The sequence below is a fragment of the Squalius cephalus genome (genome assembly GCF_949319135.1).
Source record: "Squalius cephalus genome assembly, chromosome: 9".
NCBI classification, from domain to species: domain Eukaryota; kingdom Metazoa; phylum Chordata; class Actinopteri; order Cypriniformes; family Leuciscidae; genus Squalius; species Squalius cephalus.
This window is the reverse complement of record NC_137130.1, coordinates 29,436,718-29,453,301: the sequence shown is the minus strand read 5'-3', so window position 1 is coordinate 29,453,301 and position 16,584 is coordinate 29,436,718. Positions and strand designations below refer to the sequence as shown.

Sequence of the window (16,584 nt, the reverse complement as noted above, 5' to 3'; positions counted from 1 at the left end):
TTTCAGGTCATTGACCAGCTCCTCCCATGTAGTTCTGGGCTGATTTCTCACCTTTCTTAGGATCATTGAGACCCCACGAGGTGAGATCTTGCATGGAGTCCCAGTCCGAGGGACATTGACAGTCATGTTTAGCTTCTTCCATTTTCTAATGATTGCTCCAACAGTGGACCTTTTTTCACCAAGCTGCTTGGCAATTTCCCCGTAGCCCTTTCCAGCCTTGTGGAGGTGTACAATTTGTCTCTAGTGTCTTTGGACAGCTCTTTGGTCTTGGCCATGTTAGTAGTTGAATTATTACTGATTGTATGGGGTGGACAGGTGTCTTTATGCAGCTAACGACCTCAAACAGGTGCATCTAATTTAGGATAATAAATGGAGTGGAGTTGGACATTTTAAAGGCAGACTAACAGGTCTTTGAGGGTCAGAATTCTAGCTGATAGACAGGTGTTCAAATACTTATTTGCAGCTGTATCATACAAATAAATAGTTTAAAAAAATCATATATTGTGATTTCTGGATTTTTTTTTTTTAGATTATGTCTCTCACAGTGGACATGCACCTACGATGACAATTTCAGACCCCTCCATGATTTCCAAGTGGGAGAACTTGCAAAATAGCAGGGTGTTCAAATACTTATTTTCCTCACTGTATATGCTGTTTTGTTTGTTACTTTCCTGACAATGTTATTCAGCCAATATTATTCAGTGAATTAATATTACCCAGTGAATTATTCCTCACTCTTTAAACCTATTAAACGGCACATAAACCTTCTAAAACTGTTTAAAATGAATTACATTAATAAATAAATAAAGGTTCTGCATATCGTTTATCGGGCACATAAACATGCAAATAATCGGTATCGGTATCGGTTATAAAAAATCAATATCGGTCGATCACTACTTCTTATTTTGTTTGATATATTATTTAATAATAATCATAATAAAAATCACGATTATTATAATTATTTTATACTGAATTTGTCGAAAAAACTGTGAGAATGTGCCCAATGCAAACTCAAGTGAAGAGATATATTTTTTATTCTCATTTGAAGAAATATATTTTTTAAACTCTTTGCTTTCAAGAGGTTTGTGTGGGATCTTGGGATCATTCAACAAACCTGACGTTGCATGTCTTGACATGTCTTGTGTTTGAAGACAAACAAGAAAAAGATTTGGTAGGTCAGATACACACAGATATTCTATTATTATTTAAATATTAATTCTATGAATAAAATACTAAAATTAATATAATTAAAATATTTAAAATAAAATCTTCATTTAGAATTGTATGTATATATATATATACACATTTTAAAACTAATTAAAATATATCAAATAAATACTGTACTCCTGGAATGGAAAACTCAAGGACTACAATCAATGATGACAGAAAACACAGATCAGCATTCTGCAGTCCATTAATGATGCGTGCGAAAAACTACATAACCTTCTCTTCTATTACCGGCCACTGCATTTATTAGGAAATTTGCCCAGTCATGACTCAGTCAGGCCTGTTTTTACTGCTATGCTCACTGGACTGGATAATCTTCAGATAAGTTTTAAAGGATGATAAACCTACAGCAGCTCCCATATCTAACGATACTGGCACACACTCACTGCACCTCCCTAAAACACACTCCAACACTTCAGATCAATGAGACACACCCAGTGTCCAAATTTAACTTTTTGCCACACCTGACAACGGCAGCTCAACTGAGATAATAAACCGGTAATTAATTATTAAGGCCATTACTTAACAGAACTTTTTTTTTTTTTTTTTTTTTTTATTCTAATCAAGTTACCATTAAATTATTTTATGTACTCGCCAAAAACCAATTTGTACTTGCATTTAGTGCTTACTGTGTGTCAGTTTTGGAGCCTGTCCACTCCCCTTTATTTGTGCTGCTCCAGGAGCATGTGTAAATACACACAAGCTGTGCTCTCTTTGGCCTCTCAAACACTCCAGCCTCAGAGAGTGTCAAAGAGCCTCGGCGCTCAACTGGAAGCGTAGAATAATCAAATTACTTCCAGTTATTTAAGCATGTGTGCGACTCTACAGGCCTTCTCTGCTGCTGCCGTCCCTTTCACACAAGAGACACCATTACTGCCATCAGCCCTAGTGTGAATGCTCACACACTTGCGAAACAAACAGGCACACACATACTCACTCACACAACCTACACTTGTAGATTAGATTTATGAGGATTACAAAATAAATGTACATGTTAAATGGTCAGATGATTGTGAACTATCTGAATTTAATAAGGACAATACATCTACCCAATCCTGATCTGCTTTATCTCTGCCTCTAATCCAATGCTGTGATTATGCATGACAGAAATAGTTTCACCACCACATGAAGAAGAATCAAACATTTCTGTAACACAGATTCAGTTAAATATGAATGAAGAGACATATAGGAATATAGAGAGGTATGTCTACCTTCCCAGATGCCGTTTTCATCAAAGCAAACTCTCTGCCAGCTCCAATCAACGCTGCTTCCTCATCAAACCCTGTGCCTGAGGACAGAAACACACACGTCACAAAAGAGACAACACCAAGTCAGTTCATTTCAACACTTGCTTCCTCCTAAACACTGACTGCATGCATAGATGTGTGTGCACTGAAGCACTGGTCTTACTGATGATATGAAGGTCTTTCTCCAGGTCAAAGAGCGAGATGCCACATGCATGAAGACACTTCCTGGCCAGCTTGAGCTGCAGTTCCTGCTGTAGGGCCGGGTCTGAGCTGGTGGCGTAGATCCGCACCACAAAGCCGTCCTAAATAAACCAAAACACACACACACTAAAACATTAATCATCATAAAACACTGCCTCTTTCTAGTGCGCCTACATCTGCACGACGGAACATCAATGTTTGGTACAGCAAGCATAAATGTTTAAGCACAATTTTACAGTTATTAAACGCTTAAGCTGAGCTGCAATAGGATGTTCTTCAGGCTGATGTGTGGCATCTTTTCAATGCTAAAAAACATGTTCCAATACAAGCAAGCACATTGAGGCCAGTTGAAGCTAAACTCTGCAGGACAGTGGCCCTCCAGGAGCAGCTTTGGAAACCCCTGCACTAGAGTGTCTTTAAGACATTTTAATACGTGGTTCTGTTTGTTTGATCATTCCAATTAGTTTGATACAGTGACTTTGGTTTGACAAAGCAAGTCTGAGGTGTGACTATCAGTAGCAGCAGGGCCAGTTCTGTTTTATTCCTTCTGGCTGATAAAAGCAGTCTCAATAAGTTGTCAAACCAAACCGCCCAGTCCAGTGCTTCATTTTTAAGGCAGTCTTCAGTAGCGAATGCTTTTGTCATGTCGCCACATATGGACTTCTTGGGACTCTGCAATGTCACTCTTTTACTTAACTTCATTACAGCTTTAATTATGTCTTTCTGCTGGCGGTCGCTTCCACCAAGCGAGTTATTTAGATTCATGCAATGGCTGTGAAAGATCTGTGCATGTATTAGTTGCCAGAAGACTCAAGAGTCATCTTTCAGTCTAAAGGTGCAGTGACATTTTGGTGAAATTTCACGGCAAAAAAAGATCTATATGTATTGTCAATAGTGTAGTGATGTATTGAAGCACAGATCACACAGAATTCACTTTTAAACCAAGCAGCTTTCTATTGGTCAATGTTGTGAAATTCACATGACCAACTTAAACCTTGTTGCGAAATCTGCAAGGGGATATCTTTCACCCTCAAGTGAAATCACCCAATGAGAAGTATCTTGATATTAACACTGATTAAAATCTTCACAGTTTCCGTAATTTGGCTCTATTTATTATTTCGTATGTTATTTTTTCGTCGACGTAATCGACGTGAATAAGTTGATTTGGCTAAAATTAGGCCAAAATTTGGCTAATTAGGCTTAAACTGCATAAACCTGCATTTTGTGATAAATAATATAATTAGGTAAAAGTACGGCTCGAAAACATGAATTTCTCTAACGTCCCCCTGGATAACTAGTTCTGTTCGAATAGTGCATTAGTCTGTTCATCACATGAAGTGATCGTGTCTCTTCAGAAGAGTCGATTTATATGGATTACTTTTATAACGACTTTATGAACTTTTTGAAGCCTCAAAATTTTGAAGTGGAGTTAAAGAAATGTATGAAGTTTCATTAAAAATATCTTTATTTGTGTTATGAAGATGAAAGACTTGTGGGTTTGAAACAACATGACTGTGAGCAAATGTCAGAATTGAACTATCTTTTTTAAAGTAGCAGGTTTTATTCCAGAAATGTGGACTAGATGGCATATTTTCACATTTTTAAATGATTGTTTTTATTTAAATATTTGATAAACAGATTCGTTTCAATGCCCAAAGAAATGATGCATGCTTGAAGTCTAGTGTGACTGCGTCTTAATACTGAACAGTTAAACTTTTTTTCTTGATGACTGGGCTTGTTCCAAAGCTCAATAAAAAAGTAATTATCTCAGAGCCTTTGACAACATTAGAGGCTTCGGTCTTCATTTATCTATGTATGTTAGCATGTGCATAGGAGATGCAAAGTAGCACCCTCACATATACTGGGCCAGTTTCATCCAGAAACACACACGCATAAGTTCAGGGTGTGTACACTATGGTGAGACTAGGGCTTGTAGTGTGTGAGTTTGCGTGAGTGAGCATGTGATAAAAAATAAATAGAAGACGGCTGGAGTCTTTGATTTGCAGCTGTTAATGAGCATACTAGTGAGCTTTCAAAAACGACGCTCCAGGCAAAGATCACACCGCTAAGAAATGCACGTATTTTCCTCCCTCCAAGATAAGTGCCACAGCAGTTCAAAACATTATCCCTCACGACTTCCCTCCTTAACCCCTGCACTCTTCATTCATGCATGCAAAAAGGGGTCTTCAAAGGCAGATATGAATATCACATCCTCCTCCCCGTAACTGCGGCCCACTCATGATCAGCCGCTGATATGCCCACGTCCAGTGCTGCAGTCCCTCCCCTGCCTACACAGCTATTATGCAAACACACTCAACACACACACACAGCAGAGCTGAATTCGGCTCAAACAAAGGAGATCAGGTGCTGCTGACAGCCACAATCACACCACTTGAGAAAAAGGCAACGATCATGTTTTTATGACGTGCCAGGGGAGGGGCAGGGAAATCGGTTGTCGTCTGATGAAGACCGCAGCATGGAGAACGGCTGTTCATTTTGGATCAAACATTTATTGGGGTTCTTGCATTATTATCCATCTATTCCACTATTCCATCTAAACAAGCGATTTGAACACGTCTTGGTTGGCTATATCAGTTTGTCACCTAGCAGTTTGGCAAATCATTGAAAAATCAACCAATAAAACCTCCTGCAAATAACGGGTTTCTAGTAAATATGATTGATTCCAGAGTTTAACATCAGCATGTTGCAAAACTAATGGCAGGATACAAAAGCACATGTAAATAGTCGTATATACACACTACCTTTCAAAAGTTTGGGATTGGTAGGATTTTTTTTGAAGTCTCTTATGCTCATCAAGGCAGCATTTATTTGATCAAAAATAATTAAAGAGTAAATATAGCATATTGTGAAATATTATTACAATTCAAAGTAACTGTGTTCTATTGTAATATATATATTTTTAAAAGTAAGTTATTCCTGTAATGGCAAAGCTGAATTTTCAGCATCATTACTATCATTACTTAAGTGGAAACCATGAATGAACAATTTCTTTGATGAATAAAAAGTTCAAAGGAACAGCATGTATTTATAAGTAGAACATTTTTGTAACATTAAAAATGTCTTTACTTAAATGTCATCCTTGCTGAATCAAATTTTTCAAAAACATATCTTACTGACTCAAAACTTTTGAACAGTAGTGTATTATACTATGTTCTATTATTTTTAACCTTCTTTAAAGGAGAACTTGGTAACTTTTTTAACTTAATAAAACTGTCTAGAATTCATTTGGATGGTTAAACAACCTGTTCTGGTGATATTGGTGACTTTCCCCGCTCCCCCCAGCGTTCCCAGGCGGAAAACCAACCTTGCAACTTGGGGACTACCGTCCCGGCAAGATAGAAATTGGAAGTCTCGTGAGAAGCGAGAACGAGAACGAGAACGAGCGCGAAACACGAATTGCTTTATGGCAATTCGACATAAACACACACGCATGTATGATGTATTACCAGATTACCCACCTCGGTAGACATAGCTCCACACGATACAGTTGGCTTCCTCCGATCATAACAAACGCACATGAGCAGCGGTAGAGAGGGGGAGGAGGCCGGCGCAAGTGAGTTTTTTACGACCGTGTTGTGAAATATACGTCCCCCCCCCCCACAGCTGTAGGGGGAGCTCGTGGGAAAAACATGCGACAACAAACGGAAAAATCAGCGAAGAAGTGACTAGAGTTCGCTAGAGTTGCCGAGTTCTCCTTTAATCCATACATTTACTGATCAGTATAATTATTACAAAAGAAACCCTGATACAAATACAAGTATTTATATATAATCAATAAATATCTATTGCTGCCTACCTTTTGCAAACAGCCTGCACAACTGCGATGCCTAAAATGCTACCTACAAAAACAGCTCGCTAGGTTTTGGAACAGCAACATTGCCAATAAATAAAACAACTTACATCTTTGCAGGCTGCAATCTGGTTGATAAACTCTCCATCAGTGAATACGATGTTCTGTCCATCTGCTTGTAGACCTGAGAAAGAGAGAGTGAAATTTAAAAAAAGTTTTACAGTTTCAAATTACAGTCCAAATTACAGGAACAATCTGTTTTAGGCTAGTCATAAACAATCTTTAGAAGATATATTTTTTAAATAAACGACTTTGAATAACCACATAATATATCTAGAGCTATATAGAGCCACATAGTTATATAGAAAGCTATTGGCTATTCAAGGAAAAAAATGAAAGCCCTTGGATTCGTCCTGTTTTAATAGGAAACCTGTCAACACAGGGAAGAAAAGTGTGCTTGTCAAGCCATTTATTTGCCCTGCTCTTAGCGATCAATAGCACACAAGAGGGGTGTTTGTACCTGGCATTGTGATGGTGCCCTCCTGCTCCAGAGTCTCTGGGTTGATCTTAATGGCTGCCATGCTGTGACTGTTCATGTCTCGATAGAGCAAACAACCCTGTAAAGCAAACCACCACAAGAAACATGCTTTTGTAAGGCAGTTCAATGAATGACATTTTTGTTGTTCACAGAGGTTCAAGGTTGAAAACGTCATAAGCACGTAATGCTTTATTTAGGAGATACGATCAAGCACACACTGATTACGTTGGCGTTATACAAGCAGACAGACAACCCGGAGAAACGCTCATAAAACAAGAGGGTAATACCTGGGCGAATCCCAGCCATGACCTTTTCTCTTCACGGTTCCTAATACGAGATGTGGAGTTGTACACATGGCCCTGCAATTGATAGCCACTTATTAGCACCCGCACAAACACAATGATAAACAACTTTCTGCCTCAGCACAAAACCAGATCCACGACTTCACAAATCTCAGAACTGTCCGATTCTGGAGAAAAAAAATTGTCAAATTTCTCTTATCTATATCAATAGAAAGTAAATGAACACTAACACCACATAATAACTTATTACTAACTAATTACTAGTGATGCACCAAAATGAATTTTTCACTTGACAGAAAAATTAAACCGAAAATAAAGGTTCATTTAATATTCAATTAATTAACTGAATTTACTTAATTAACACTCAAAAAAAAGAATTCTTTTAAGAAAGAACTGAAAAAAATAGATATTTCCAGTTGCCAAAATTTTGGGTGCATCACTATTAATTACTAAATTAATTACAGAACTACTTAACAGTAATTTAGTCTGAAAAAGTGCTTGGCAAAATAACTTCTTTTATTTCCAATGGGTGATCAGGTAAACATAAGATGTCCTCACCCGCACGGTGCCGCTGTACCCTGAGCCTACTTTGTAGAGACCATCTTTGCAGAGCAGGTAGAGGAAGGAACCGTCTGTTTGAAGTAGACAGCGTTCATCTTCATCGATGTTCACCTCCTTCAGAACCCATTTGTTCATCAGAGCGGCCCGCTTAATGCCGTTTCCGAACCATTCCTGGATCTGGATCTTTCCCACCAGCACCGCCTGCACACTCCTTTGTAGTGCGTTCAGGATTGTTGGAACCTTTTTGGTGCACAAATACAATCTGGTCAGATCTTGATCATACAGTTGAGCATTCTTCACTTAATTTGGACAGAATGCTGTACTAAAATACTCTGATAGGGTTTTCCACACCGAGCTTGGGTCTGAATTGATCATGGAGAAACTAGGCAGCACTTAATAACACAAAGACAATAAATAAACAACATAATCTTTCTTTTTTATGATTTCCTCACTAGTACATGCAAAAACAAACACAGCGTGGCCAGCAGTGTTGGGGAAACAACACTACATCCTACAAAAAAACAAAAAAAACTACTTGCGTTACTTCGTTGCTTTTTATGGTAAGTATGGTACGTATGAGTTACGTTACTTTTTCGGTACTTTTCCTCACTTGGGCTGGGCTTGCTTGTTTGTTTATATTTTTGGTAAAATGTAAACGCCCTTTCACACCAAAAGTGAAATGAAAAGGCCTCAGGCTAAATGCAAATTCACACCGGTACAGTAGAGGGTGCAGCTTAAACAAACATTTCAGCTGTACTGACATTCTAGAATGCAAATGAATAGGACGCAAATGAAGAAAGTTCTGCACTCTTACTTCTGAAATAAAAACAAACAAATTAAACACAAATGTGATGTTTATCTAAAGTAATTTTGCTTATGGTTGAATTAGATAATCAAAGGTCAGCAGCCAATATATAGGTTAATAAAGTGAGATTAAATACATAAAGCATATTTGTGTAATTTAACATTTAATTTTTGCAGGTTTGCCTAATATTCTGAGTTTGCTTTAAACTGTTTTGATTCATTTTGAGGGATACTGAATTTGTTTTTGAGCAAGTAATATGAGTAAATACCTGCTCACATTTAGTCTAGAACTTCAATAAGCATCATGTTTTCACAGCGCACACAACTAGGGGTGTAAGAAAAAATCGATACACTTGAGTATCGCAATATTTTATTTTGCAATACTGTATCGATTTGCAAAAACGCAATATCGTTTTTTTTTTTTTTTTTTTTTTTTAACGTCCAAAAATATTCATGGTAAGACCGTAAGACAGTGGTTCGCGCTTATGTTGTTTAAATCCCTAATACTAGATAGCTATGCTGAGACGCACCACTAGTGTCCTCGCCAGGCTCGCCTATAACGGTGCGTGTCCACTGGACATTTTAGGATTGACAGCGGACCGGAGAAAGCGTTGAGAGCGACCGAGAGCGTCAAAAAGTTGGGCAGTTCCTTTATACAAATATCAAGCGAAAAACGCAGTCGGCAGCCAATTGCTGTGAGGTTCGGGATGTGACGTCTGTCTTGAGAGTTTAAACATATGCAAATTGTGCCGGAGTTTATGCTGGATTTAGTGCGTAAATCATTTTGTTTACAAATTAGACATTGTGCATTTGTTATATATATGTTAAATATTTCATTTTGGATGTGTTTATTGTGATTATATTGGCTGGTTTTATAAAAGTTTATACAATTGAAAGGATATCTTAGCTTGGTGCATTTGGAAACAAAGCTTGTCTATTTCTAAATGTAATCGCGTGCATCGTTCACACCAAATGCGAATAGAGCATCTGGCGCGAGTGATTTCAATGTTAAGTCAATACAAAGACGCGTTTACGCGCGTCTGGAGGTCCTGCGGCACGAGGCGTTTAGCGCGGCGCGGTTCGCCTCATTCGCGCGTCCAGTTCTTTTAAAATCTTTTATCACATAAAACTTGATTTCAATATATGACACATTCATTTTGTTCACTTTCATCCACTTTCATTCATTTTCGTCCAGTTCACGTTGTTGTTTTGTATTGTGACAGGGGCTATGTACCTATTTTCTTTTATTATGGCCTACTTGAGCATATAAAAATTTGCTCACTAAGAACCTGTGAACCACAATGTGTTTCTGTGTACTGAATTGTTTACCTAAAGTAAACTTCTTTGACTTTTATGCACATCATGTCTTTTTTAAAATATTTTTAATATATTTTACTTTAAAATCCCAATATATCGCCTTATGCACAGTATCGAAATATATTGCAATATATTGAATCGTGACCCATGTTTCGTGATACGTATCGTATCGCCAGATTCTTGCCAATACACAGCCCTACACACAACACCTCTACACAGTCAATAAATGGGAAAACAAAGTAACTTTTGTTACTTATTTGTCAATTTAAAAGTAATCAATTACTTTACCAGTTACTTGAAAGAAAAGTAATCTGACTACGTAACTCGCGTTACCCACAACACTGGTAACCAGCAGTTCAATTTGTTCTTTTTGATGAAAGACATTAATGACAGTTGACAGCAAAAAGAAGAGAGGAAAGAGAGTCACTTACTGCTTTTGAGTGACACATTTTTGTATAGCTTCAATAAGGATGATTCTATATTTAATTAATACAGTGAAGATTTATTAAATACTACTGTAAGAACTACCCATTTACATGTCTTTAATCATGTTTGAAATATATATTAGATAGAATAGTTAGTTTTTGCTGTGGTATCAAAATTGAAATCAGGAATTGTGAAATTTCCCTGGTATCATATCCAAAAATGTAGGTGTCTAATTAGAATGCAAGAATACATGGGTCAAAAAAACAACGAAAACATCACAAAAATGACTTTTTTGTGGTGGAGTCAATGAAAATGTTGGCAGGGCAAGGAAAAAATCTGAACCACTAGCCCAAGTGAAAAGAAAAATCCTGGAATCGATCAAAATAATGTGTCCTTTGTTTGAATCAGTCTAATGACTCACTCACTGGCTGAATCAGACTGACATGACTCACTCACTGAAGTTTTGTTTCGAAATGAAAGAGAACAGCCACTGTTATTGTTGTACTTTCAGGCTTGTGAGGCTTAAAAGAGTGTAGTTACTGACTGGTTGTTCATGTGATTATGTGGAGTTACACCCCTACCAAACCTCTCTGCACCACTTGACCTTTACCAGTCCATTCACAAGGACAGTAGGCCTCCCTTCATCTACCTCACATCATATCCCCAGGACACATTCTTTTCCCTGTTTAATATTTATGTTGATCTTTCTTTAACATTCAGCTGGAGGTAGTAAGGAGCTACTTTGATGAATGATGCTACACAGGACAGAGAGGTTTATTGCTTTAGATGCTCAATTCAATAATGACATTTATTTTTTTATTGCACTACACTTCTCTGTTCTTTACCAAAGACTCAAGTTTTAGGACAGGGTATTGCCAGCTACCTTACAATGCAATGCATACATTATTTCCATAATTCTTTTCAAACTATCCATGTCAGTAGTAAATCGATTCCAATCCCAGATTCAACTATCTATTCATTGAAATCCCCGTTTCTTTGTTCATGTAGAAAAAAATAATAAGTAAATATTGATGTTTGCTACTATGTAATCTTATATTGGTGCATATAAATGAAAATGATTAAGTATTGTTTGTTCCTAAAGTCTATTTAAAGAAAAATAGTGTTTTTTAAAAATACTTTTTCATTGTATATTGAATCTAATGGGCAACGATGGCTGTTTGGTTGAAAGGATGTGGTTTAATATATAAATATGTATAATTAATTGTTTTTTAAAAGTAATAAATAAATAAAATATGTTTAAGCCATTTCATAGCAAATACATATGAAAAATATAGTCCAGCTCTACAAAGCACTTGATCAGAACATACACAACAGCCTTTGCTTGTTTTTCACTTTCATTCTGAATCACTTCAAGTTGGACTTGTGCACTGTGAACTGACAGAGACGGATCAGATATCACACTTTACACAAGCTATGCAAGTTACTCATGCTCCAATTAGGTTGTAGTTACCTTGGCAACAACAAATGAACTGAGTTTCTCTGATGTCTAAAGCCCTATTCGCACTGGATTAGTATTGCCTGGTGACCTCTAGTCATTTGTAATAATTGCGGAGGTTGTCTGTGATCTTAATCCCGCGCGAATCGGCCATGTCTGTAATTTGTAAAGTAAAAATTCCCCCGCAAATGACCTACCATATTTCACCGAACACCGAGGTCCTGTGATAATACTAGTCCTGTGCGAATCGGCGGGGTCGTATATAATTTTTTCAAGGGTTTTTTATCCATTTTTCGCGAAGAATGGAGTTGGAGTGTTTTGATAGTAATTTGGGTGCTGGGTCATGTCGCTATACCTACACCACAACTATACAATTTGCAGAAAGATAAGGCTGAAAATCATCAGAAGAGCGAAAACAAAACGAATGATTAGATGGAGATGGATGTATAGCAGCATGCGGTAAGGAAAATTATTCTGTTTATGATATATCATACAGCTAGACCTATAACGACAAGACATTTCCAAGCAATAGCCTACTGACATCATATCCGGGAGATAAGTCAGTAAATTTGAGTTAAATCACAGGCTTTGCTTATCACGTGCGAATGCGCCACACAAATTCAGATGTGGGTGGGTCATTTCTAAATCACACGAGGTCCCCAGATAATACTAATCCAGAGCGAATAGGGCTTATATCTGTGTGTGATATTGTCAGAGAGCATTAAGACATTTAAATAAGCAAAAAAAATGCCATATCATGCAGACAGCAGAAGACTGAGGGGGAGTAATTGGCTGAGGGATTCTGCGCTGGCAGAGTAATATAATAAAAGATGGGAAATCAGAGGGATTTGACATTTTCAGCCAATCCGATTGTTGACCTCCAAATGCAGTTGCAGTTATGGCTATTGCATACTGAGAGATGAGCGGTAATGTGCTGTCATCCTGACTTCAGATGAACAGAAGCTTTTTATGCAGTCTAAAATCTCAACCTCACTCACCAAGCAAGAAATCCATTAAACTGTTAAAAAAAAACTGACTGAAATAATCAGTAACATTGTTAAAAATAAACTTAAAGAACTCTTAAGTGTGGCTCCTTAAAGGGATAGTTCACCCAAAAATGTAAGATTCTGTCATCATTTACTCACCCTCAAGTTGTTCTAAACCTGCATTTTCATTCCTGTACAGAATCTTCAGTTTTGGGTGAACTATACCTTTAAGAAAGGATGCAAAGCAATAGGTGCTACAGACAGCCCAAAAAAAAACAATTTCAGACCTCACCACATTTTTAGCAGCATTTACTCCAGTCTTCAGTGTCACATGATCTTTCAGAAATCATTCTAATACACTGATTTGGTGCTCTATGCAATCTCAAAACTTTCCCTCACCTGGATGGTCTGGCATGCATGACTGCCATTGTTGGTGAGGATGGCAGACACAGCCTGGAGGGTTTTGCCAGTGTCTCCCCAGGCCACCACAAGGCTGAAGAGGCAGGCACAGGATAACGCAGTGAGGGTCTGACCGGTGGGATCGTTCATCCCTGTGCTCCGCACCGTTGTCTCCAGCAGAAGATGGAAGAGAGACTCTGCAGGTCCAACAGTGGTTTCATGATTGAAATATACAGATTCACTTATACAAATTCGCTTAAGAAAGTATCTTACCCAGCACATCTGGAGGTTCGGTCTGAAAGCTCTCCGGCTGTTGTCCCTGGAGCATATCTAGAAGGGCCTGAAGGCTCCGTAAGCACAGTGACGGGTGCGAGAAACGAGTCTCCTTGATGAGCTCAAACACTCCACATAGCCCAATACCAATGATCTGAGGAGCAGAAGAACATAGCTGTGAGTGATATAACATTTTTACATCTATAAGTCCATCATGCTCACTCTGTAGGAACATTAGGTCAAGTAATACTGATTCCAGCAAAAAGAAAAATAAATGATCATGTGGATTATTCAGTATAAAACCATCATCACGCAACAGAAAAGGCCATATCTGAATTCAATGACTGGAAAAATCTATTACTAAAGCAACAATGTTGTGCCGTGAAGAGCATATGTGGTTAACTTTGACTGAAAAAGAATAAACAACTGGTTGTCCATGTGTTTGTTGTTAAACTGACTTTTAATACAGTGTTGCCGTTTCACCTAATGGGTTTATGGGAGAACCAGCATGTAGAACATTAGGATCAGATGAGAATGTAAGTAAGTTTGACAATGCCTCTTTTATCTAAAAATGTGGTTAAGATATGGATCTTGCTGTTTAGCATATCTTCAGAGACCGTATTGCAGCTGTGAACATCTACCAGTATATTTTAATGAAGGAATCTTTGGGGAGATTTTTTTTTTGGAAACAGTTTGTTTCTAAAAGTGCTTCCTTATTGTTATAAGACACTATGTTGGGCTATCATAGCAAAAGGCCTGCACTGGTTCATCTTTCAAGGTCATCATCTAAAAAAGGAATTTGTGCTTTGTCCTAGGACATCTGAGAGAAATAAATAAAAAAAGATCCTGTGTTGCGTCTCTCAAGGTTTGGATATTAAATGAGCCCTCTAAAAAACTCTATAAATAAAATACCTGTCCTTTAATAAATACAGAAATGTGTTAGTGAATCACAACACCCTGACAATTTGAAATTCAAATCTTAAAATAACAGGCATCAGGATGTCATACAATAGAATGTTTAACATAGTCTTGGGTCCAATCTGATTATTAATTTCTAGATCCTGAAACTAGCTCCTTGAGTTTTTGCCAACAACTCAAATTTTTGTCAAATCTGACTGCAGGGCTTGTGACTTTAATCAAGAGTGATAACTGACTAGTTGTTCATTTGATAATCTGTAGTTAAAGACAGACGTTCACAGATTTTTGTGGTATGATGATTTAAAACATAATTTTTTGTAGTGCAGCATTTTGTTTATTATATAGTAAGGACCATGTTTTTAGTAAAAAGTGCTAAGAATTGTCAATGTAATCATTAAAAAAAAAAAAAAACAGACACGTTCCTTCAAAATTTAATTGAATTCCTTGATATTCCCATCCCTAAGCACATTTCCTTCTAGCCTAAGCATGAGATCTCTGAAGTGGAGACTGGAATTAATCAGCCACCCATCCACATATGGCTGTGATGTGAAACGGGGAGCAAGAAACATGAAGAGAAAAAACAGTTGTTTTTAAAGAAACAAATGACAGCTACAGTGATACAAATTATTCTGTGGTTAAGTAAATACTACAGAAAAAAAAACTAGTTTAATTTCTACAAGCTTGAATTAAGTAATCAATATAGAAATTACATTTGTGTTTTTACATGTTTGTTTTTTCATTAAAGCTTGAACTTAAGTTTAATTTTATTTGTAATTGTTTAGTTTTACAATGATTCTTTAAGTTATAAAATTATGTAAAACCTACTCAACTTGCTGATATTAGTGTTCCCATCACGCATTAAAATATACTTGAAATTGCATAGTAAACTTCAAAATGAGTAAATAGAAACTACTCAAACTAACTGGCCAAGTTAAATTTACAAATTCTCTTTGTTAGTCATTTGCTTTTGCAGCACAGAAATATGCGGCATCTTCTAGACATGTACAACACGAACCAACTACATTGTTTGAGGGCGGGTCAAAGGTAAGCAGCAAAATTATGCCGTCTGTTAACACTATTGCTATTTCTAATGTACTCCATGTGAATGCGCTACTTCCGACAACAGAACCAATGGACTGGAAATTTTACTTTGGCGTTTCCAGTAGTAGAAAGCCTTGAGCTGTTGCAGCGTGGCAAGATGTCGCTGCGACAATGTCATACCCAGTGTAAACACAGTGTAAGATACCTTGCAAAATTAAAACATAATTTCTAGGGTAAAGGGAAAAAAGCCTACACTAATTTAATTTGATGCTAAAGTTTTGATCACAACCACCAAAGAATCTCAAATATTTAGAACACAGCAGTTTATTCGTATGATATATCACTGCAGTTATCATAAAAAGAAACAAAAAGGCATAAACGGTGCAACAAAAAATAGGCTTAATATCATGAACGATAGAACTAAACCAAATGATTGGGCTTCGTATATGCATTGATGTCATTCACCGACCTTCGGCAGTTTGACGGCGGGTTCGCGATACTCCTCCTCTTCCTCACTGTCTGAGTCGCCGCTCTGCACAGAGCTCCGGGAGGCCAGGGCCAAAACGGCTTCCTTCTGCTGCCAGTCCAGCACGCTGTGCCGTACATTACAGTAGACGTTGAACGCAGAGGGGTTGCTGTGGAGTTTGATGTCAGGCACTGGAAAGGCCCCATCCAGAGTTTCTGTCTGTCAGACGATAAAAATACATAAAGAATTAGGAGCGATACATAAGAGGAGAGAGGAAGGGAGAAATATTGTGAGACAGTAGGTTATGATGCATGTAGTACTACAGGCCTTGGGGAACACAAATACTATATTACTTTTATATCTAAAATATTTAATATGACGATATGACTGAGTTGGCACGCTTCAGATGAGTGTACACACACAATCTTCTCACAGCACACGCGAGTTCTCATTTGCGTCTTCTGGCTCTTAAATGTTTAAATTGGTAAGGCTTAAATGAGTTTAGTTTAAACAGACAGCAACAACAGTCTCACCTGCACTCGTGCGCTATTAACACCCGGGGGATGAACAGCGTAAAAGACTGGTCACATTCATTCGTCATTTTATCACCG

At 37.6% G+C, this 16,584-nt stretch overlaps 1 protein-coding gene across 23 annotated transcripts in view; it reads right to left on the bottom strand.

Annotated features, from left to right (window-relative positions):
* mycbp2 (MYC binding protein 2) overlaps positions 1–16,584 on the bottom strand; it is a 109,143-nt gene that overhangs the window by 73,127 nt on the left and 19,432 nt on the right. For all 23 annotated transcript variants that reach the window (XM_079880710.1, XM_079880727.1, XM_079880731.1 and 20 more), the window contains exons 3-11: positions 15,977–16,192; positions 13,549–13,702; positions 13,276–13,472; positions 7,885–8,127; positions 7,312–7,383; positions 7,007–7,103; positions 6,597–6,670; positions 2,638–2,776; positions 2,439–2,515 (exon numbers count right to left, since the gene is read on the bottom strand). In XM_079880710.1, the coding sequence (XP_079736836.1) occupies positions 2,439–2,515; positions 2,638–2,776; positions 6,597–6,670; positions 7,007–7,103; positions 7,312–7,383; positions 7,885–8,127; positions 13,276–13,472; positions 13,549–13,702; positions 15,977–16,192 (1,269 nt within the window). The remainder of the gene's footprint in view (positions 1–2,438; positions 2,516–2,637; positions 2,777–6,596; positions 6,671–7,006; positions 7,104–7,311; positions 7,384–7,884; positions 8,128–13,275; positions 13,473–13,548; positions 13,703–15,976; positions 16,193–16,584) is intronic.